The 22,609-nt window shown below is 36.3% G+C and overlaps 1 protein-coding gene across 1 annotated transcript in view; it reads left to right on the forward strand.

The window, feature by feature from the left end:
• SKAP1 (src kinase associated phosphoprotein 1) overlaps window positions 1–22,609 on the forward strand; it is a 380,445-nt gene that overhangs the window by 50,662 nt on the left and 307,174 nt on the right. Inside the window, exon 3 of the mRNA XM_074261261.1 lies at window positions 11,066–11,091. Coding sequence (XP_074117362.1) covers window positions 11,066–11,091 — 26 coding nt within the window. The remainder of the gene's footprint in view (window positions 1–11,065; window positions 11,092–22,609) is intronic.

Genomic DNA, 22,609 nt, shown 5'->3' on the forward strand with positions numbered 1-22,609 from the left:
CCAAATTTCTTGTTGCACGATAAGAATTGGATTAAAAAGGTAAAAGTAACCTGGATAGAAAGACAATAGTGCAAACAGTTTACATTCAATTCCCAGTGTTCCTTCTCTGGGTGTAGCTGATTCTGTCCATCATTGATCAACTGGAACTGAATTAGATCTTCTTCTCTTTGTTGAAGATTTCCACTTCCATCAGAATACATCCTTATACAGTATTGTTGTTGAAGTGTATAATGATCTCCTGGTTCTGCTCATTTCACTCAGCATCAGTTCATGTAATTCTCTCCAAGCCTACAAAGAACCCTCTTAAGGTAAAATGACTTCACCCAACTTTGCTTCACCCTAGTTTCATTTATGACAGTATAATTTCAAAAGCTTTGCTCTAAGAACTATGATTGCTGTGCTTGATATTGGGAATACTAAGACAAAAATGGAATAGTCTTTACCCTCAAGGGTCTTGTATCCTATTATGGGAATCTAAAGAAAAATAAGTGAGAAGACCTGGAAGAAACTCCTAATAGGGACTGAGAGAGAAAAACTGAAAAAGTGTATATTTTTATGACATTAATGCACTGAAATAAATTAATTTAAACATAGTTACCAAATAATTATAATTGCTTTATTGGTGTTTAATGTTAAGTTTCTAATAAAACATTCAATAAATCTTGTAACACAAAATAAATCATGAGACAAAATGCCAGTTTTCTACACAGACTCTAAGGTCTCAAAACAAACACGAAAGAGCAGATCCCTAGTTTTCTATTCCCCCTCCCCAATTTTCTGAAAACCCAGTATTCTATTTGTTAGGCAGTGGAGCAGGCACTAGATCCTAGGATGAAAAGATGATGCAGCCAGAAATTATAGGCTTGAGAAATACAAAAAGAAGGAAGGAATAAAATAAGCATTTATTGTGTACTTACTCTGTACTTCAAACTGAAAAGTACCTTATAATATTATCTCATTTGGCCCTCACAAAAACCCTGGGAGATAGATATTGTTATTATCATGACTTTATACATGAGGAAACTGAGGCAGAGGTTGAATGGTTTGGCCAGTCACACCACTAGTAAGTATCTGAGTTCAGATTTGAATTTAGATCTTCCTGTTTCCAGTCCCAGACCTCTAACCACTACATCATCCATTCTACCACTTAGCTACCTCTAGATGGACCATTGTTACTCTGGATAAATAGGCAAAGTTGCTATGCTCAATAGGATATAATCTCTTTGAAAGCAGACATCATTTCATTTTGCCTGTGTATCCCTAGTACTGAGTCTCTGGCATTGTGTTTAATAAGTATTTCTTTAATTAAAAGATGAACAAAACTTATAGAAAGATACTTGCAAGTGGGAAATTGAACATTGGGCTACTCATTAGAGTAGATTTTCCAGATCTAGATGGCAGAATGGGTGGCAATCCAATAGAAGTGTCACATTCCTTAAAAAATAATCCAGGTGCTTCATGACATAGACTTCATGAAACATGGGTTACATAGTTATTTGTTGACTCACTTGGCACTTATCCCACAACACTGCCTTATCTTGTTAGTGACCTCTATGCATATGTCTTATCTCCCTAACTAGAATGTAAGTCCCATGAGGGCAAGGGCTTTGTCTTCTACTTCTGAAAGAAAGTGGGAATCAGAAGAGTATTGTACCCAATTCTAGTATCTTCCCATTCCCATCTGTTGCTTTCCAAGTCTGAGGTCTAGACATCTGGGTCCCAGTTCTCTAATACTATCACTGGTAAAAATCCACCAGATGGAGCTCTTTTCCCATTCCTAGTCTCCAAAGCAGTGGTCTGTTTCCATTCCCCCTCCCTTTTAAACAGCCCCCCCCCCCCCAATCCTTTCATAATGTAACATATGGACGCAGAGCTCTGGTCTACTTTGATCTAGAGATCTGGTGTAGAATGGAGTTACTTGTTCTAAAAATAATTTGGAAATAGTGACCAGAAAAGTGTCTGTCTGTCTGTCTGTCTGTCTGTCTGTCTCTCTCTCTCTCTCTCTCTCTCTCACACACACACACACACACACACACACACACCTGTCCTTTGACCCAGCTAAAACAATACCAGATATTTACCCTAAGCAGAGTAAAGACAGAAAGGCCACCTATATATACAAATTATAAGGAAAGTTAAGATTTATCAACTGGAAAATGGCTGGATACATGAAATACTATGGGTAATAATAGAGTATTATTGCACAATAAGAAATGGCAAAACTGATTTCAGAGAAATTTTGGAAGACTTTTATCAACTGATGCAGATCAAAGCAAGCAGAACCAGGAGAATGATTTATATAGTATGACAGTAATATAAAGGAAATATCATTAAAAATATTTTCTGATCAATGCAGTGAATAATCATGATTTTAAAAGACTGGCTGCAAAGAATACTCAGATCTCTTAGTTCATATAGCAGACTATTGGAATAGGAGGAACAATGTAAAACATGGACAATGTGATTATTTTGTTTAACTGTACTTCCTTGTTATAAGGGAGAGTTCCTCTACAAGTATGATATGAGGGGTGTGTGTGGTGGGGAGAGAGGGAGAGGGAAAGGGAAAGAGAGAGGGAGAGGGAGGGAGAGAGAGAGAGAGAACGAGAACACATATCATAAGGAAATGACAATTTTTAAAGGAAGATCAGTATAACATTTTTTAAAAGAGTGGGGGCTATAGAAACTGTACGTAGAATATAGACTGTTAGCACAATTTGATCATTTGGGCCTCTTCTGTTATAAGGCAACTTTTTATTCATATCTGCCTCATGGCCACCACCAGGGTCAATATTGAAGTTTGCTTTCAACTTCCTGTTAAAACTCTGTTCCACCATTGGGTGACTGCAGACACTTCTTTTGTCATCAGTTCTGCCCTGGATCAGGGATTCTCCAAGTTGACCATGGTTCTGATATTGGGACAGCATTTAGATATTAATCTTAGCTTAAAAACTTAAGGTCCAATTCAGTTTTTCAGTTAGGATGGAAGGGTCATTTTCTCTCATGCTCAGTTTCTAAAACTAATTTGAAAATGAGAATAGGGTTATAATAAAATCCTTCCTCCTTCCACATTCCTATATGGTTTTGAGACTATCTTTAGTTTTCAAGGGACAATTGAATTCAAATTCAATTGAATTGAAATTCATATTCAATTTCAAGGGAATTGAATATGAAGAAGCCTATGTACAGTTGGGTATGAAGTATAATTGAGTGAAAAGAAGCTTAGTTTTAATTGACTTATAGATGAGCTGCCATCATTCTGTGTTGATGTTTAAAAAACAATAATAGAAGGATAAGACCCCTGAGAGATGATTCCATGTGTGTGTGTGTATGTGTGTGTGTGTGTGTGTGTGTGTGTGTGTGTGTGTATGTGTGTATGTTGATCCTGGAGGGTTTTGATCCATCAGTGGGATTTTTGGGAGATAGTTATAAGAGAACGGAACTATTAGAACAGAATTGATTAGAGATATAAAGGAAGAACTCAGGAGAAACTGATCAGTGTTAGAGAAACTGAGGTAATTAGCCCTCCAGAGAGACTGATATGATAATAATTAAAGAGACATAGTCATGAAGAACTGGGAGCAGATTATGTGCACAGAAAGGAGATAGAGTTAGTTAAAAGAACTTCTCTTATAGTTAGTTAAAAGAACAGAATTCAGGGTGTGACTGCTAAAAGGGTAAATTGGAATTTAATTAGAATGATATGCCTGAGCTCAGAAAGGAAAGAGATAGTTTTTTCCATGATGAGATATGTTGTTGTTTGTCCTTCATTCTCAAAGAACCATGGGATCGGGAAAGTAATGTCCTAATGTGCAACTGAATTGGCTTTAAGTGAGGAGCATCTGTTCAAGGTCACCTGCCTCACTTTCTCTTCCAGAGTCCTCTGGGTCCAGTGGCCAGATACTGATCAGGATGACTGGAGATGGCCCTGGACACAATGGGAATCCATGTTCTTTTTAAGCTAAGATCTTCAACAGGTCTCAGTTTGACTGAGGCTGCACCTATTCAGGGATGAAGGCTAGGTAGCAATAGAGACAAAGAATCTCCTATTTCACCTTGATCTATATCTTACCACTGGACCCAGATGGCTCTAGAGGGAAAACTGAGGTAGATGACATTGCTCAGCCTTCCTTCATTTAAATTCAATTCATTTGCATGTCACAGCATCATTTCCCTGACATCATGGTCCCCTTTACGAATGAAGGATGAGAAATGAGAGCAAAAAACAAAGATGGGTATGAAAGAAAAGAAAGAAAAAATCCTCACCAGCACAGCATAGAAGCCTGGAAATATCTAAGTATAGCTTTAGGGAGAGCCTTTGGGTTAGAAATGGAAGACCTGGGTTTTACTAGTTCTAGTGTGCTACCAATCACGTTGTGTGTGATTGATTGTCATTTTCTTCCCAACTCCACAATGGTTATAACTTCTCTCTTTAAATCTGACATATCACCTTCTTCCCCATCCTCTCAATTGAGGATTTCACCTTTACTTTGCTGAGAAAATAGAGACAATTCTCCACGAACTCTCTTTTTTTCTTCTCTGTACTTCAAAACAATGATTCCCTCACTCCCTGCTCTTTTACTCTAGTCCTGATGAAGATGTAACCCTTTTCCTTGACAAGGCTAGCCCCTTAACACATATCTTTAACCCTATCTCTTCTGTCTTCTCCAACAGATTGCTTCTATCCTCAACTTTTCTCTTTAATCTTCATTATCTCTATATCTATTGGCTGTTTCCCTACCACTAGGAGATTTCTTCAAGTCTTCCTTATCCTTAAAAATCTTAATCAGACCCTACTGCTCCATCAAACTATTGTCCAGTTTTGCTTTTCTCTTTCATGGCCAAATTCCTAGAAAAATCTATCTATGTCTGACTATCCTTACCCTCATCTGTGTTCCTCCAGAAGTTTTTTTATGATAATCACTTTGGAGATCTACCTTGTTTTCTCTCTACATTTTTAAGGTACCAGGAGAGCATTTTTTCTGTCTACCTTTTATGCCTCATTCTTGCCATGTTAACAGCTCATCTTCTTTTTTTCTTATACAGGTTTCTTGATCATATCCCTTTCTGTTCTTCAGAGTTCCTTATTGGCTAAATGTTAGAACCTGCTCACACTTAGCATGGGTCTTTCCATTGCCTTCAGTGTGAAGATCACCTGTGGTCCTTCTGAAGTAGTGGTATTCTCTGTGTTGCTGTCACATAGCAACTGGCAAAATGACAAAATAGTTGTATTAAAAAGATATGACTTCTGTTATTAGATGTTTGTTGTTAATACAAATACTTTGCAATTTCCCAAAAGCAACTTTGGGCTCAGCTCATTAAACAATGTACATATTGTTGAATAAATTATTTATGGAAATGTGCGTTGCATATTGAAAGCTGACAATAGACACCATTCATTTGGTCATCCTAGTGTGAATGGACAGGCCAAACTCCTTTGAGTGATTATAGTTCTGTTCTAGGAAGTTGTACAATGTCTTGGAGCTTGAAGCAATTAACAAAATTATCATCCACAAGTAGTCTTGGCACTTAATATATACATATATATTAATGTTGGAATGTTGGAAAATTCAAGTCCCCTATCTGAACCTGTTTTCTCTGCTGTAAAATGGAGATAATAATACCTGCATTACCTGTCTCACAGGGTGGATGTGTCTTAAATGGTTATATGAATGGGATTTCCTGTTTTATATTTCAATAACTACTGAGAGCATCAACTAAAGATAATGATTAACATTTATAAGTATGACCCTTAGGCATCAAGAGAAAATTATATTATGATCAATTGATTATTTTTACAAAGGCTGACAAGTGCATAATGGCTTTACACTGGTTTCCAATAAGAAACTCTTTAAATAAAATGTCACAATTTAAAGGACTGACCTTCAGTTGTCTGGAAAATGACATTATTTAGAACAGAGCATTCTTTGACCCTTCTAGGTAACTGAAGCATTCATATTCTCTCTACACCTTCATTATAGTACTCTCATCCCTCCCTGGCATTCATTTTTGGCTGAATAGCAAGTCATCACAGTGAATTTTCTTTGTCTTATCTCTTCAGTTATGTAGTCCAGGCTACATGGAATGGAATGCTGACTGGACATTTTTTAAGGGTGTGGTGGCTAGGCTCCTTTCCCAGTTTTATTGGTTTTGGTTGGAGTGATTCTAATTTAAGAAGCTTATTCTGAAATCATGACTATGCTGTGTTATAAATCCTTAAATAAGCAGATAAATAAGGATTAATAGTCTGGAAAACCTTAAACTGTCTCCCCATTAGCTGTAATGGGAGGGGCAAGAATTTTAAAATTATTTTCTTCTAAACCTAGAAAAATGTCATAATGCTGGCAGTTACATTTTCAGAAGACAGCTGGTATCAGTGTTTCTGAGACGTGTGTGTGTGTGCGCGCGTGTGTGTGTGTGTGTGTGTGGTGGGATTAGCAATGCATTTGGAGTGAAGAGAAAAAGCATTAAGGCAAGCTCTTTGATGATTCAAATGCTTTTAGGAAAAGGATTGACTTAGGATTTGGGTATTTTAAAAATATGTGAGGGTATTAGAAGTTTTCTTGTTTTTTCTCTGGATATCTTTTTGGAAGGTTCTGGATTCTAGCCTCAAATATTCATTAAGACCACTGTGAATTATTCTCTAGGGATTGGAGGTTTAGTTTTAAACATTATGTTCCCTTCCCTTAATTCCCTACAGTAGAAAATGATTTTTAGTTTCATTAATAAAGCCATATAAATACCAAGCTTTATCTTGCATGTAATGCAAATCCAGAGTTTCAAAACTATGCATTCTGTAAAGTAGAATACATGATATATAATATCACCCTTCTACAGCAGTTGCCTAGGAAACATGGGAAGGTAAATTGTTTTGATTGAGTGCAGAAATGATAGTTTCAAAATGGTTCCAACATATTCTCTCTCATTCTCTCTCTCCCTCCCTCCCTTTCCCTCTCCCTCTCTCTTCTCTGTCTTTCTCTCCTTCCCCACCTCTTCCTCTCCCTCCCTTTCTCTCTCCTTCCTTCTTCCCTTTCCTCTCCCTTCTTCTCTCTTCTCTCTCCCTCCTCCTTTCCATCTCCCTCTCCTTCCCCTTCTGTTTTCCCCTCTCCCTGTTTCCCTCCTCCTCCCTCTACCCTTTCTTCCCCTATTCTCTCTCCTCTCCTCTCCTTTCCTCTCCTCTCCTCTCTTTTTCTCTTCTTTCCTCTTCTTCCCTCTTTCTGTCTCTCTCTGTCTTTCTGTCTCTCTATCTCTATCTCTCTGTCTCTGTCTCTGTCTCTCTTTCTATGTGTGGCTTTCTCTGTCTCCTCCTTTCTCCATTCCCCTTCTCTCCCTCCCTCTCTCTTCCCTCATTCCCTCCCCCCATCCTGGGTTTACTCCAAAATTTAGCCACAGACATTGTGATCTACAAGTTATGGTACAACATTGATCAAGCCCCTTTGCTTCTCTCTCTGTGCTTCAGCTTCTTCATCTGTAAATAGGAAATAGACTTGTCATGTTACTGGTACCGAGAATTCTGAGTTGAGGAAACTTCTGCCAGTGCTAGTAGAGAGTTGCCTAGGACCCTGAGAAGTAAAAGGACTTTCCTAGCATCACATAGTGAGTCTATAACTGAAGCAAGACATCACCTGGAGCTTTTTGGTTTTGAGACCAGCTTTTTATAGATAATGCTGCTCTACCTCTCAAAACATCTGTAAAGCAGATATGATAATAATTAACACTATCTTCTTAAGGTTTTTGAGTATAGGGACTTCATTTTTGTCTGTGTATCCCTAGCACTATGCCTGGTACATAATAGATGCCTAATAAATGTTTATTGATTGATTGATTACCTATTTCACTAGGGTTGTGGGGAAAGCAAAATGTGAGTTGTTATTATTTATGTTGCAGAGAAAGATGGCTTCATTTTCACATTCTAGGAGAAAGTTCAAAGAGGAGATTAAAGATGTGTTAGTTTGTCTGCCATATGGAAAATCACAGAATACCTCAGTCTCCAAAGAATTAAAATTGCAGGTCACTGAAAGGGCAATGGAAAGACACATGTTGTATGGAAATAAAATGCAGCATATTTCCAAAAGGAAATGTGCCACCCCCAAAGTGGCATAAAATATATTATCAAAGAAATGTACAACCAGAAGTAGAAGTGGGTAGTCATGTTGTGAGACATCCTGTGTGCTCCATTGGTACCCAAGTAATATAAAGGGAGGTGGAGAAAGGTCTTCAGCAGATTTGGCCAAACATCTATGGAAGATTTATGGGGAAGTCATGGCCAAGAGACATAAAAGATGAGAATGTGTCTCTGTGTTGTAATCTATACCACTATAGGAAGGATTTACATTTATGAGACCACAGATCCTTTAAAGAATCAATGTAGTTATATGCAAGAGCATATATATATATATATATACATATATATATATATATATATATATGAGAGAGAGAGAGAGAGAGAGGGAGAGGAGAACGTGATATAAAATTCTCAGATGTCTTCAGTCTGAATAAGACCAAGTCCTTTTGCATGTGTGCGTGTTTGTGTGGGTATTTCTTTCAAGCAAACTATTCAGTGTGAACTTTGTGAGACTTAGGGGACATTCAAGTCTATTAGACATTTGGTTACTGAGAGAAAAGGAAAGACTTAGGACCCAGTCATGGGATCCACTCCTGTGTAAGAAATAGGAAATGAAAATAGAGACCTAGAAGGAATGATTAAAATAGGTAGGAATATTTCCAAGAGAGAACCCAGGCAGATTAGAGTAGTCAAGAGAAGGGACTGGTCAATAGTATCAAACATTGCATAGAAGTAAAAAATATTAGGATAAATGACCCTGTTGTTTTGTGTCAGAGAGTCTCAGAATGGTCAGAGACCTTGGGAGTCTCTAGATCCTTCAAGGAGATTTGTGAGGTCAAAACTATCTTCATAATAGTACTAAATCTAATCTACATAAAATTGTTTGGGAAGTCTTCAAAAAATTTTAAGAGAATAAAAGGGTTGAGATAAAAAAAAAGTTGAGAATCTTGGATTGAGAACCTTCAGGTGTACTTTGGATAGATACATATAAAGGAATCAGCTAAGTAGAACTACTTAGGGGAGAAATTAAATTTGGAATTTTTTTCTTAATCCTGAACTTGAGAAAATCTAAGGTATTGCTTCTTTATTGGTCCCAAAGAGCAAGATTCACATTGTGATTTTTGGTAGAAAATTCTTATCTAATACATCAAATAAATGAATTTGAGTTAAATGATCTCTCAGGACTTGTGTAGCCCTAACATGGTATTTCCAAGAGTGAAAAACCATGCTAAGGTTGAAGGAATTACTGAGGCATGTATTCAGATATGGCAATCATATAGCAGTATCCAGGTTCTAACTTAAATTCTTTTTTTTTATTCATTTTTCCAAATTATCCCTTCCCTCCCTCCACTCCCTCCCCCTGATGGCAGGCAATCCCATACATTTCACATGTGTTACAATATAACCTAGATACAATATATGTGTGTAAATACCTTTTTCTTGTTGCACATTAATTATTAGCTTCCGAAGGTATAAGTAACCTGGGTAGATAGACAGTAGTGCTAACAATTTACATTCGCTTCCCAGTGTTACTTCTCTGGGTGTAGTTATTTCTGTCCATCATTGATCAACTGGAAGTGAGTTGGCTCTTCTTTATGTTGAAGATATCCACTTCCATCAGAATACATCCTCATACAGTATTGTTGTTGAAGTGTATAGTGATCTTCTGGTTCTGCTCATTTCACTCAGCATCAGTTGATGTAAGTCTCTCCAAGCCTCTCTGTATTCCTCCTGCTGGTCATTTCTTACAGAGCAATAATATTCCATAACCTTCATATACCACAATTTACCCAACCATTCTCCAATTGATGGGCATCCATTCAACTTCCAGTTTCTAGCTACAACAAAAAGAGCTGCCACAAACATTTTGGCACATACAGGTCCCTTTCCGTTCTTTAGTATTTCTTTGGGATATAATCCTAATAACAGCAATGCTGGGTCAAAGGGTATGCACAGTTTGACAACTTTTTGGGCATAGTTCCAAATTGCTCTCCAGAATGGCTGGATTCTTTCACAACTCCACCAACAATGTATCAATGTCCCAGTTTTCCCACATCCCCTCCAACATTCATCATTATTTGTTCCTGTCATTTTAGCCAATCTGACAGGTGTGTAGTGGTATCTCAGAGTTGTCTTAATTTGCATTTCTCTGATCAGTACTAACTTAAATTCTAAGAGAGTGCCTACATGTGAGAGAGGGTTAAAAGATTTGTTCATGGCCATATAACTGGTTAAAGTCAGAGGCAGGATTTGAACCTAACTTTCCAGACTCCAGATCCAATGTTGTATCTATAACATTATACTATGTTGCCTTCCTCAAGACTTATGTATCTGTCATATTCCAGTGAAAGCTCTTGATAGTTCCCTAATGAATAGACTGCCACTATTATGCTAGTACTATTACTACTGCTTCTATTGCTGCCATCACCATCACTACTATCACACTAGGGCACATGTATATAATACAAGTACTCTTACAGTATGGTATAGGTTTACAAATCACTTGGCACATATTCTCATGAGATGTGGTAAATGACACAGTTCTTTTTATCCCCCTTTTTAAAAAAATTTGTGAGGAGATTGGGGTTAAATGGCTTGCTCAGGATTACATAGCTAGGAAGTATGGTCGGAGGCTGTATTTGAATGCAGGTCTTCTTGACTTCAGGGTTTATGCTCTATCCACTGTGCCATCTAGATATCCCTATCCCTCTTTTAAAAATGAGGTAATTAAGGCTCAGAAAAATAAATGATTTGCCCATGGTCACATAATTTGAAGTGCCAAAGGCAAACTTTAAACTTAGTTCTCTGCGTTGGCCCTACTTTCAGTGTTTCCCTCCACTACAGTGAACTATCCTTGCTTAAGTAGCCATTTTAATTATTTTCTATCAGATAATTTTTTTTGATGTCTGTTCTACAGTTGCTTATTGCCAATTCAAATTAAGGGGAAAGTTATTAAGTACATTTTAAAGAATACTTAGCTACATTCTTTTCTTTGTATTTCAGATACCACTTGGATTTCCAGACACAAGGTGAGTATTACTTAATTGGACTGGTATCCTCGGTACTAGTTTCCAATTCTAAGGTTCTTCTTTTTTATTTAGAAATTTCTATTTATTTATTTAGATCCTCCACTAAACATTAACTAGTTTTCAGAAGAAATTTGGTGTAGTATTAATAATCCTACATTCTGCTGTCTTCTTCCTCTCTGTCATGGGCTTCAGTTTTCTCTTTTGTAAAATGAGGGTGTTGGATTAGAAGATCTCTAAGGTCCTTTCTTGCTCTCAATTTCTGATCTTAGGATCTCCAAGATGTCAGTGGTTTTCCTAATCAACCCTAACCCTGCTGGGTACTCTTGCTTGTTAGCAACAGGAGGCCCTGATGCTTCTGCCTTCTGAACGAATTGTTGTTGGATTATTTTTGTGGAACAGGAAAATACACTTTTTTGGTACCTCAAGTGACTGATGAAAATGAAAAGATCCACTGGCATTCAAACAAGATGGAAACAGGGGCCATGATAAAAGCCTTGTGAGTGTTCCAAACCAGCTAATCCTTCATTTGCTCCAGAAATAAATTCCAGTATGTTACCTCCTTGATCACTGCGCTTCCACACATCTTGTCTGTCTGGCAGCACAGAAATGTCAGAAATGCTGCAGTGTTGAAATTCCCACTAGAACAGCGTTATCACATTTTAATATGAGCCTCAGTGCAGCCTCGATGCTTCTAATTGCTTCCAAACCATTGTTTTCCTGCGTTTGGTTGATGAACCCAGCATCTGGCATCATTCGAGAAAGTACAACAGACAGCTGTGTACAAAATTAAAAAAAGGAAAGGATTAGAAGACATAAAAAGGTTCAAAATTGGATTTTTTAAAAAAAGTTCACATCCAGTTTTTCATGCTCTTCATAAAGTTTACCTATGTTTACTCATTTAAGTACCTTAGCTGGGGAGGCTGGAAATGTTTTCCTTAAAAACAGACTTCAATATCAGATCTTTATTTATTTATAAATAGAATACTTTTGATCCTCTTCTGAAAGTGCTTTTGTTCGGGATTGCAAATAGCATCAAAAAGACTTTTTTTTTTTTTTTTTTGCACCAACTTGGCAATTTTTCATTAGCTCTTTTCCACATTTCATTGTTTCATGCTTCTAGGTATCCAATGACTAAATATCACTTACATAAAACATTTCAAATACCATGCCTCATAATTTGGGTGTTATTAAAAATCTTTACTTTCCTAGAGGATGGTTTGCTTAGATACAAATCAATTACTATCAAGACCATGGCCGACTTTCTGCAATAAGCGACCTTAAAGAATGGATAATTCCACTTGATTATTCTTCTATTTCTTGAAGCTAGCATTACTGTGTTTTATAGTCAGGAGCTATAGTCAGTTAGTGTGACTATACATTTGATTCTCAGGAAACATTTCTAGCTCAAATCACAATTTGAAAAATGCAGAATAATATATAGGAAAAAGACAGACAAGTTTGTTTGTGAAACCCAAAATATACCATTCAAAGGAATGTCCATATAATACAGCTGTTAGTATATATTTATTATTTGTTAGTATGCATTATATTAAATATTTTATAATATACATATGAATATATGCATACACATACACACATACACACACACATATATATATATATATATATATATATATATATATATATATATATATATATATATATATATATATATATATATATATATATATACTGATCCCAAACAAAGCAAAATAAAACAAAACCCTATGTGTAGCTCTATTCAGATGTGGTCTTTCTGAAGTACATAGACCTGTTAGAATTTGCTCCCCAGAAAGAATATGACTAGTGTTGGGAATCTGGTACTAATAATATCTTGGGAAAAATAATTTTAGATGTTAAATAGAGCAGACCATGTGAGTATAAAGGTTTAAATGCATGAACTGTAGGAAATAAAAAGCAAGCCATACCAGGATCATTGCTCAATGATGATGTGATTATATGTCACTTCACAAAAAAAGATATTTCTACATATCCTTTTTCTAGAAAGTATATTGGGGGTAGGGAAAATAATAGGCAAAACAGAAATAGTTTATTTGGAAAGGGAAGTACATCTGCTTTGTGGGAGATATTCTTCATATGTGGCAAAAATCTCTCTTCATTTGGGAAGGAATGTGAGGAAGAAAAATCCCTGACCGTTGTCTTGTTTCCTTTCCCTTTCCTAAAGGTTCTGCTTTCATTTTAGGACTTTCTTTTCTCCTTTGCCCTGTTAAAAGATCTTTAGCTGGCTTAGGACTTTAAGAACCAGTGATCTGTGAAAGTAGCAACAGGCCAATATAGGATGCTTCTAGAGAACTTTAAAATAAAATTATGGAAAGAGCAGGCTTGGAGAGGGGGTGGGGGAAATAGGGAAAGAGAGCAGCTGGTGGCAGTATTGCAAAAATGCTGGAAGAGTGGTTAATGTTAGGATGAGGATGAGGAGGGAACGACAGGAGGCCTGAGGTTGAACTCTTACTTAAGAGGAAAGGCTTCTTGATAGTGTCAAGAAATCTTTGATAGACCATATGATTTTTAAAAACTGCTTCCCTGAACTCCCTGTGGAGGAGAAAGGAGGATAGATTGGTTAATTAGCTGTTTGTTTAGCTGAGCTTTAGAACACACGACTAAACCAGGGTTGGATGAGTGGAAAGAAAATAGTCTTGTATTTTAGGACATTAGGACTTAGAATAGAAGGGCCTTTGAAGAGCGTAAGCTCCTCTTCATTTTCTAGGTGAGGAAACTGTGGCCTAAAATGAAGTAACTTGTTTCAAAGTAGTATACAATTAGTAAATAGTGCATCCATGGTTTCTGGCTTTGAGTCCATTGCTCTTCTGATTACATATCATCACCCACTACCAAGCATCCCTGGGGAGAATCAAGTCTCACCATGGCTCTCTGTATCTAGTCCCCTTCCTTGTAGGACTACACATATAAAATCATCTGGGAATGTAAGGGGTAAAAGGCAGCAACGCCCTTCATACCTTCTCTTTCTCTATGCTTACTCCTCTGGCCCTTTAAAAAGGAGTTATTAAATATGTGAATGAGTGAACGAAGCATGTTTTAAACATTTACTATGTACAAAGTATTATGCTAAGCTCTGAATTATATATAGAAAAGGAAGAATCTGGAGTTCCAATGATCTTATGATGAGGAGAGCTATCTACATCCAGAGAGAGGACTGTGGGAACTGAATGTCAATCTCAACATAGCATTCTCACTCTTTTTATTGTTTGCATTTTTTTCTTTCTCATTTTTTCCTTTTGATTTTTGATTGTGCAGTAAGATAATTATAGAAATACATATGCATATATTGGATTTAACATATATATATATATTTTTTTTACCATATTTAACATATATTAGATTACTTGCTATCCAGGGGAGAGGGTGAAGAGAAGGGGGGATTAGAACATAAGGTTTTATAAGAGTTAATGTTGAAAAATTATCCATGTATATCTTTTGAAAATTAAAAAGCTTTAATAAAAAAAAGGAAAAGAAAAGTCTGCTTCTCAAGGAGCTCACATGCTAATGGAGGAGACAAGACATAGGAAATTTCAGATGAAAAAGTCCTGTGGTCCTTAGGATACAGAAACAAAGCAAATGTTGATGCCTTTTCTTTAAAATCATCTCCATTGATGAAATCATGTTGGATTCACATGTTGATCCATTTGACATTGATGACAAAGACTTTCTCTTCTGAGTCTTCACCAACTGTGTCTGTATAGGACTTACAGAGGTACATTGCATCTCTGCAGAGGAGGATGGCTGAGGGCACTGGACTGGAAGCCTTCTCTTTTCAAGGCTCTTAGATTCAGGGTCCTGGCCTGACTTCTCTGGAGTGATGGTGATCAGTGTGGTTTGTCTAACATATGACTGCTGTGTCTTGTCTTGGTACTTTGCTGTTTTATCAGGTTATTTTGCCTACTCTGTGTGTTGGCAGCTGGCAGGGATGGCCGGCCCCTGCTCTTCAGAAATTGTTCTCTGAATGATGTCTGTGATGGTTGGGCAGGACAGATGAAGAGAAAGAAGTATCAGCGCAAAGAAAGGAGAACTACATTGGAATTCAGAGGACTAATGTGTGACTACCACTTCTGTTGCTTACTCCCTCTTGGACCTCATTCAGGTCACTTCTCTGTTGTCCTATAAAAAGGAATTGGGCTAGGTAATCTATAATAAACTTTCCATGTCAAAATCCTATGATTTTTTTCCAAATATTTTTATTGTATTGGGATAATCATTCTTTAAATGTTTGGCAGAATCCATTTATGAATCCATTTGGTCATAAGGATATTTTTTATTATAGCTTTTTATATACAAAACATATGCATGGGTAATTTTTCAGCATTGACCCTTGCAAAAATTTCTGTTCCAACTTTTCCCTTCCTTCCCTCTACTCCCTCCCCTAGATGGCAGGTAATCCCATACATGTTAAATATGTTAATGTTAAATACAATATTTGTATGCATAGTCAAACAGTTATCTTGTTGCACAAAAAAAGATTGGATTTAGAAAGAAGTTGAAAATAACTTGAGAAGAAAAAGCAAAAATGCAAGCAAACAATAACAGAAAGAGTGGAAATATTATGTTGTGGTCCATACTCATTTCCCAATGTTCTTTCTCTGGGAGTATCTGGTTCTGTTCATTACAGATCAATTGGAACTGATTTGGATCCTCTCATTGTTGAAGAGGGCCATGTCCATCAGAATTGATCCTTATATAGTATTGTTATTGAAGTGTATAATGATTTCCTGGTTCTGCTCATTTCACGTAGTATCATTTCATGTAATTATCTCCAGTACTTTCTGAAATCATCCTGTTGGTCATTTCTTATAGAACAATAATATTCGATAACATTCATATACCATAATTTACTCAACCATTCCCCAATTGATGGGCATCCATTCAATTTCCAGTTTCTAGCCACTACGAAAAGGGCTGCCACAAATACAAAATCCTATGATCTTAATGAAACATATTTGGGAAATGATCTCCTCAAAGACACAATGAGAGAAAGTGACTGTCAGCTAAATATTTTCTAGCCCAACGTTCTATGCCAAGCTTGCCTTTCCAGAGATGGGCTCTAATGTGTTTAATATTTTAAAGAGTTTTAATTCCATGTAAAGCTTTATGATATAGCAGAAAAAAGCACTAAATCTGGAGTCAGAGGACCTGAATTCAGAGCCTGACTGTGTGTGCTACTTACTCATTTTATAATCCTAAGGTCAAATCATTTCTTCTCTTTTTGTGTTCTTTTAGAGATTTAGGGAATTATATGTTCGAGATTCTATGATCCTATATATTTTCTCATTGGTTTATCGTCTTCCTTGTGAGATGATGTATTTTTGAGGGAAGGGAAATAAGTTAAAAAGAAAAGAAATAGCCTGATAAGCTCTTTTCCTTACTATACAATGCTGGAAGAAGGAGATTCTATAATTTAGGTAAAATATAATTGAAGTATATGGGAATTTTAGTTTTTAATAATAATGAGAGTTTTTGTATCCTCAGCACTTAGTACAATGCTTGGCAAATCACCAGTACTTAATAAATGCTTGTGGAATTGACTTTAGGTGCTATTTTCTTTTTTAAATATCATATTTTTTTTTAGTTACAAAAGTCAGGATGAAATTCCTGTCATGTTTTTTTTACCATTCTAATTTATCAAATGTTTCAGAAGCAATGGTTGAGAAGCAGATGGCTAGAAGTCAGGATGCCAGTTTTGTTGTTTGGTCAAATGCTCCTTCCTTATAGTACTGAGAAATCTACTTTTCTCCTCTTTACCTCAGTTTTCCTTTTAGTAAAGTGGATTAATAATTATCAATCTATAAATATTTATTAAGTACCATAACGTCCCTTGGGACTTTGCTAAGCACCAGAAAGACAAAATGAAGCAAAAGACAGTCTTGCCCTCAAGAAGCTTACAAGTTAATTGAAGATATAACATACAAACAAATATATACAAAGCAAGTTATACAAATTAAATAGGAAATAATTAATAAAGGGAAGGTACTAGAATTAAGAGGAGTTAGGAAAGGCAAGCCAGGGAAGTCAGTAGGTGGAGTTCAGGAGGGAGAGTTAGGAGGTGAAAATATCTGGAGTGAAGAGCTGTAATATCTTGTTTATGGAACAGCCAGGAGGCAAGTGGGCCCAGTCAGAGTATACAGTAGGAAGTAAGGTAAGGAGACTGGAGAGATGGAGGGGTGGCAGTAGGTTAAGAAGGATTTTGAATGTCAAATGGAGTGTTTTGTGGTTGAACTTGGAGACAGTAGGAAGCCACTGGAATTTATGGAGTGAGAAGTAGGGGGTGGTCAGAGAATAGACATGATCATACCTGTGCTGTTGGAAAATCCCTTTGGTGGCTGAATGGAGACCATAGCCTTGTAGTTTTATGAGTAGAAGTTGTAGTTTCCACTGTGAAATGTATGTAGTGTAAAATCTATTGCTAATAATAAATAATTTCATGTGAATTAGCATTAATTCCCTCCTTTACCCCCCTAGGCCCAAGGTTTAAAATAAATTATGCTGTTTTCAAGTATGAGTTTAATTAAAAACAGAATTTAAATGTAAGCAATAATGCATTTCCATAAGGCTGTAATATTTGCTTATATTAGAGGCAGACACTGAGATATGTTAGAAAAGGCACCGGATTAGGAATCAAAAGACCTAGAATCTAGCTTTGTGTGTTCCTACTCTATATGAGAAACTCACTTAACTACTATGAATCTCACTTTTCTCCTGTGAACTCACTAGTTTGGATACTTCCTCCAATTGTGTTGATTATAACCTTGTCCCATCTCCTCATCTCTGTTATTTTTATCCTTCCATAATTCTTTTGTGAAAACTGTACTCAGTAGTCTAGAGGCCTTTTTCTGGGTCAAGGGATCGTAACCTGGAGTGGGTGAACTGTTTTGTTTTTTTTTTTTTTTTTTGCTTGTTTGTTTTTATAATTGGATTTCAATCTAACTGGTTTTCTTTGTGGATTTTTGTATTTTGTCTGATTCATTTAAAAAATATTATTTTGAGGAAGAGTCCAAGGGCTTCACCAGACTGCCGGAGGAGTCTGTGGCACAAAAAAATCAATCAGTCCCTTTAGGCTTTTTAATATTTCTTAGCTTCTTGTGAAATATTCAGGCTGTTGATCTGTTTTCTCTTGCTTCTACAATTTTCTCATCTATTTAAAATAAGAAGGGAGGGGTCTGCCCTGCCTACTTCACTAGGTTTCAGTGAAGATAAAAAAAATATATATATATATATATGTATATATATGTATATGTGTGTATATACATTATATTTGTATATGTACATACACATATATATGTATATATATTTATATTTGGCTAAAGTGATTGCTAACTTCAGAGCATTCTAGAAAAAAAAAACATTACTATCATCACCACTCTTACTGTTGTTTTTATTAATGATAGTGTTATTCTTTGGTGAACCATTTTGAAAACTCCAAGGTTCCTTGAACTTATCTGCAAGTCTGACACAGAAGATTTCTAGGAAAATGGTTAAATATTTAGATTTGAGATTCTTCTTCTGTGAGCCCAGAAAGACATAATTTTGAAGGGACAAATTTCTTTCCTGTGCCCAAACAATGGGGGTAAAAGGAGGGAGGAATCCCTTGTAAAAAATGGATATGGATAAAGAAAGTGTTACTGGGAACATTTAAAATTATTTTTATCTTGGCATTATTTCCTCCCCCCTTCCCAAACTTTTTTCCTTCCATGAGGATAACATTAATATTGATAATGAGATCTTTAATTTTTTTAAAATGAGGCACTTCCAGAAACAAAAGATATTTTTATTTCTATATCTATTACATTTTGTGTTTGATGGTGATTCAGAGAAGAGCTACACAAACATAAATATGTGTAGTTTCATAAAACACATATCAATAGTATTTAGATTACTACATTTGTAGTTCTTATCCATGCCAAATGGACCCTAATTTCTATACTAAACGGCAGCATAGTATAGTAGATAGCCTTGGAATCAAGAATTCTTTTTATTCTTTTTGTTGTTCGGTCATGTCTGATTCTTTGTGACTCATTTGGGATTTTTCTTGGCTAAGATACTAGAGTGATTTGCCATTTTTTTCCAGCTAATTTTACAGATGAGGAAACTGAGGCAAACAGGATTAAATGACTTGCCTAGGATCACACAGCTACTAAGTGTCTGAGGCTAAATTTGAACCCAGGTTTTCCTGATTCTAGGCCTAACTAATACCACCACCACAGAACCTCCTCAAGGAATCAAGAATTACTTAGATTCAAATCCTACCTTTGGTTGTTTGGATTTTGATGGCTCAGAGTATCTGTAAGTAGTAATTTTATCTGTTCTGGCCAGAAACCACCTTCCAGATTGATTTTTTAAAAAACTAGGTGAAAGAGGCCATTTTCTGTCTCATTACTTACCTACCCTTAAATCACTGAATGGGTGTTGCCTCAATAAAACTGAGGCTTGGGAAAGTCCTTAGTTTAAAAAGACCATGGTCTCCCACTGCATCCTCGGCCTTGTCTAGTCTTCCTGACTGATCCATGTCTGGTCACTGTGCCCCAGTGGCTCTGGAGGAGAAAGTGAGATGGGTGACCTTGTACAGTAGTTCCTCACTTAAATCCAATTCAATTGCAAATCAAGACATCACTTTGATAATTGGTCCTCTTCAAGAATGAAGGACAAATAACAAGGTATGTAAACCTGTTAAGGCATTCAATCTCTCAGAGTTTCAGCTTCTTTATCAGTAAAATTGTCCATAACAGTCGCTTCATAGTAAGATAATCATAATATGGATGACTAGCACTTATATAGCATGCTCAGGATTTCAAAACAATATTTTGTCTCATTTTATTTTCACAACATTCTTGAGAGATGGGTACTATTATTATCTCCATCTTTCAGATGAGGAAAACAAGGTGGACAGTTAAAGGACTTGCCCAAGGTAAATAGCTATTAAGTGTCCCAGGCAATAAGGCATGAAGTCCATCGCTCTATCCACTGCGCCACCTAGCTGCCTCTGAATGTAAAGCGCTGAGAGTTGTTCCTACTCCAGAGATGGATGCACTGGGCTTTTCCATTCTGCTGCACCAGAGATAAGATGTATAGGCTAGCTCTCCTGCAAAGTCTGAAATGAAATGGATTGAGACTCCGATGTCGCCTAACTTCTGTTGCATTGCTATCACATACTTGGTACATGTAGTTATGACAAGTACAAGAAGCAAATCATTAAGACCATAAAAACCACCATCTTTACACCGAAGAAGAGAATAAGCGAGGGAGAGAGGCTTCCCTTTGAAGTGGAAAAGAAGTGTTTTTGAATTAATGGAGTGCACAGTGATTTTCACTAAGTTTTATTTACAAAAACACCCTTTGCATTCATGCCAAGAGGCTTTAGCACAGTTGTTAAGTAGGATCTAGGCAAAGAAACACAGCTTGGATTTATGATGTGTTCACAAATGTACGAAAAAGTCTGAATTTACAATATTTATAATTTATCGTTAAGTCTCTGTTCTATCGCTATTCTTGGAATGTCAGTGTTTTATAAACACAAGTGTTGGCTGCAAACTTGGAGCAGCCCAACTTAAAATGCCTTTTTTTTTTTTTTTTTTTAAAGACTTCCAAAATGTTTTCTGTCTTCTGGGAGTTGAGGGAAAAAAAAATGTACACAAGAGCAAATACTCCTGACTCTGGCAGAATCTCATTTTGCTTTAACAATTTTGACAACTGCCTTTGTGGTTCAACTTCCTGTAGGTTTTTTTCCCTCTCCCAGTCTTTTTCCTTTCCACTTTTCCTACATTTTGTACAAATTAGTCATTAGAGGGAGGATACACGTTAAATATTTTTGAAGTTTAATGCTGACACTGATACGGTTTCAAATATTTAGCTTTCCAAGCTTCCTGTGCTTTCCCCCCCAAATGACATAATGTGTTTTTATAATAATACATCTACTTTTTAGTAGCTACTGTCAAAGAAAATAAGAAGTTTGTACCTCCCTTCTCTTGGAAGAAAAATAGGGGAATATTAGGGTATAATTTCACATACTTTGCCAGAGACAGTTATTGTATCAGATATTTTTGCTTAACTAATTTTCTTTGTTATTAGGGAAAGCTCAATTCTGGATATGGATGTGAGGCTTCCTACAGAAATGACTAGAAAAGCAAAAACAAAAGAAATTAATAAATTTTTAAATAAAGAAAACAAAAAGGTTATATATATGTGTGTGTAAATGTGTGTATATATATTTATACACATATATAAATATATATCCTAGGTTATAGCAATCACTTCCCTCCAACATTAATTCATTTTTATAGCTAAGTGGCATAGTAAATAGAACACAGTATGTGGAATTAGGAAAACCTGAGTTCAAATAAGACACTTAATAAACACTTAGTAGCTTTGTGACCCTAGATAGGTTACTTAATCTCTGACTGCCTCAATTTCCTCAATTGTCAAGTGGAGATAATAACAATAGACCCTGCCTCTTGGAATTTCTAAGATGAAACTCCACTCTAAAATGAAGATTCAGAGTTCTTTGCAAACCTTAAAGCACTATGTATATACATATATAAACACATATGTGTATGTATACATACATATTACATACACTTGCTATTATTATATTATTATTGTGGTGGCCTTCCTGAATTCCCCATTCTGTAACAAAAAGGGGTCAAAAAAGGAGTGGACTGCATGTGGCCTGCAATACTCTCAAGTGGGTCAGAATCAGATTACAATGCAATTAGGGAAATATTTAACAAAATAAATAAAACTACAATAAAACATAAGTAATATTATATTTTTTAATTAGGTCAACATGCAGCCCATAGGGATACTTTTGTATGGTTTAGTGGTCCCCATTTCTATTTAAGCTTGATGCTGCAGTAATTAACTTCAACTAACTCACGAAGGTTTTTGTCTATTTGTTTTCAGTCATGTCTGACTCTGTGACCCTCTTTTGGGGTTTTCTTGGCAAAGTTCCTGTGGCTTGCCATTTCCTTTTCCAGATTACTTGATAGAAGAGGAAACTGAGTCAAACAGAATTAAGGGACTTGCCCAGGATCATATAGCTAAAAAGTGTTTGAGGCCTTATTTGAACTCAGGAAGATAAATATTCCTGACTCCAGACCTGGTTACTCTATCTATTTTATTCCCCAGCTGCACTCATTAGGGTAAAGGAATAGATTACTCTTAGACAATTAGCATTAGGAATCAAAAGCCAGCTTGGAGTCCCAGCTTCAGTATTAATTAACTGCTTGTGTGACCTGGGGCAGCCAAGTCAATTCACCTTGACTGAACCAGAGTTTTGGATCAGGGGTTTCCTACCTTCTTCAATGCTTACACCCTTTATTTTTCAGTAAACTTTCCTGTGCCCTATTCAGTGTGAAAGAAAATAAATTCTGAAGTTTCCTCCTCACAAACACATAAAAGGAAAACAAAATGACTAATTTCAGTAAGATGATATAATTAGTTAATCAATATTTCCTCATGTCCCCTTGCCAAGATTTCACATATACTTCTGGTA

This window comes from Sminthopsis crassicaudata, chromosome 4, assembly GCF_048593235.1.
Source record: "Sminthopsis crassicaudata isolate SCR6 chromosome 4, ASM4859323v1, whole genome shotgun sequence".
In the NCBI taxonomy this organism is placed as follows: Eukaryota; Metazoa; Chordata; class Mammalia; order Dasyuromorphia; family Dasyuridae; genus Sminthopsis; species Sminthopsis crassicaudata.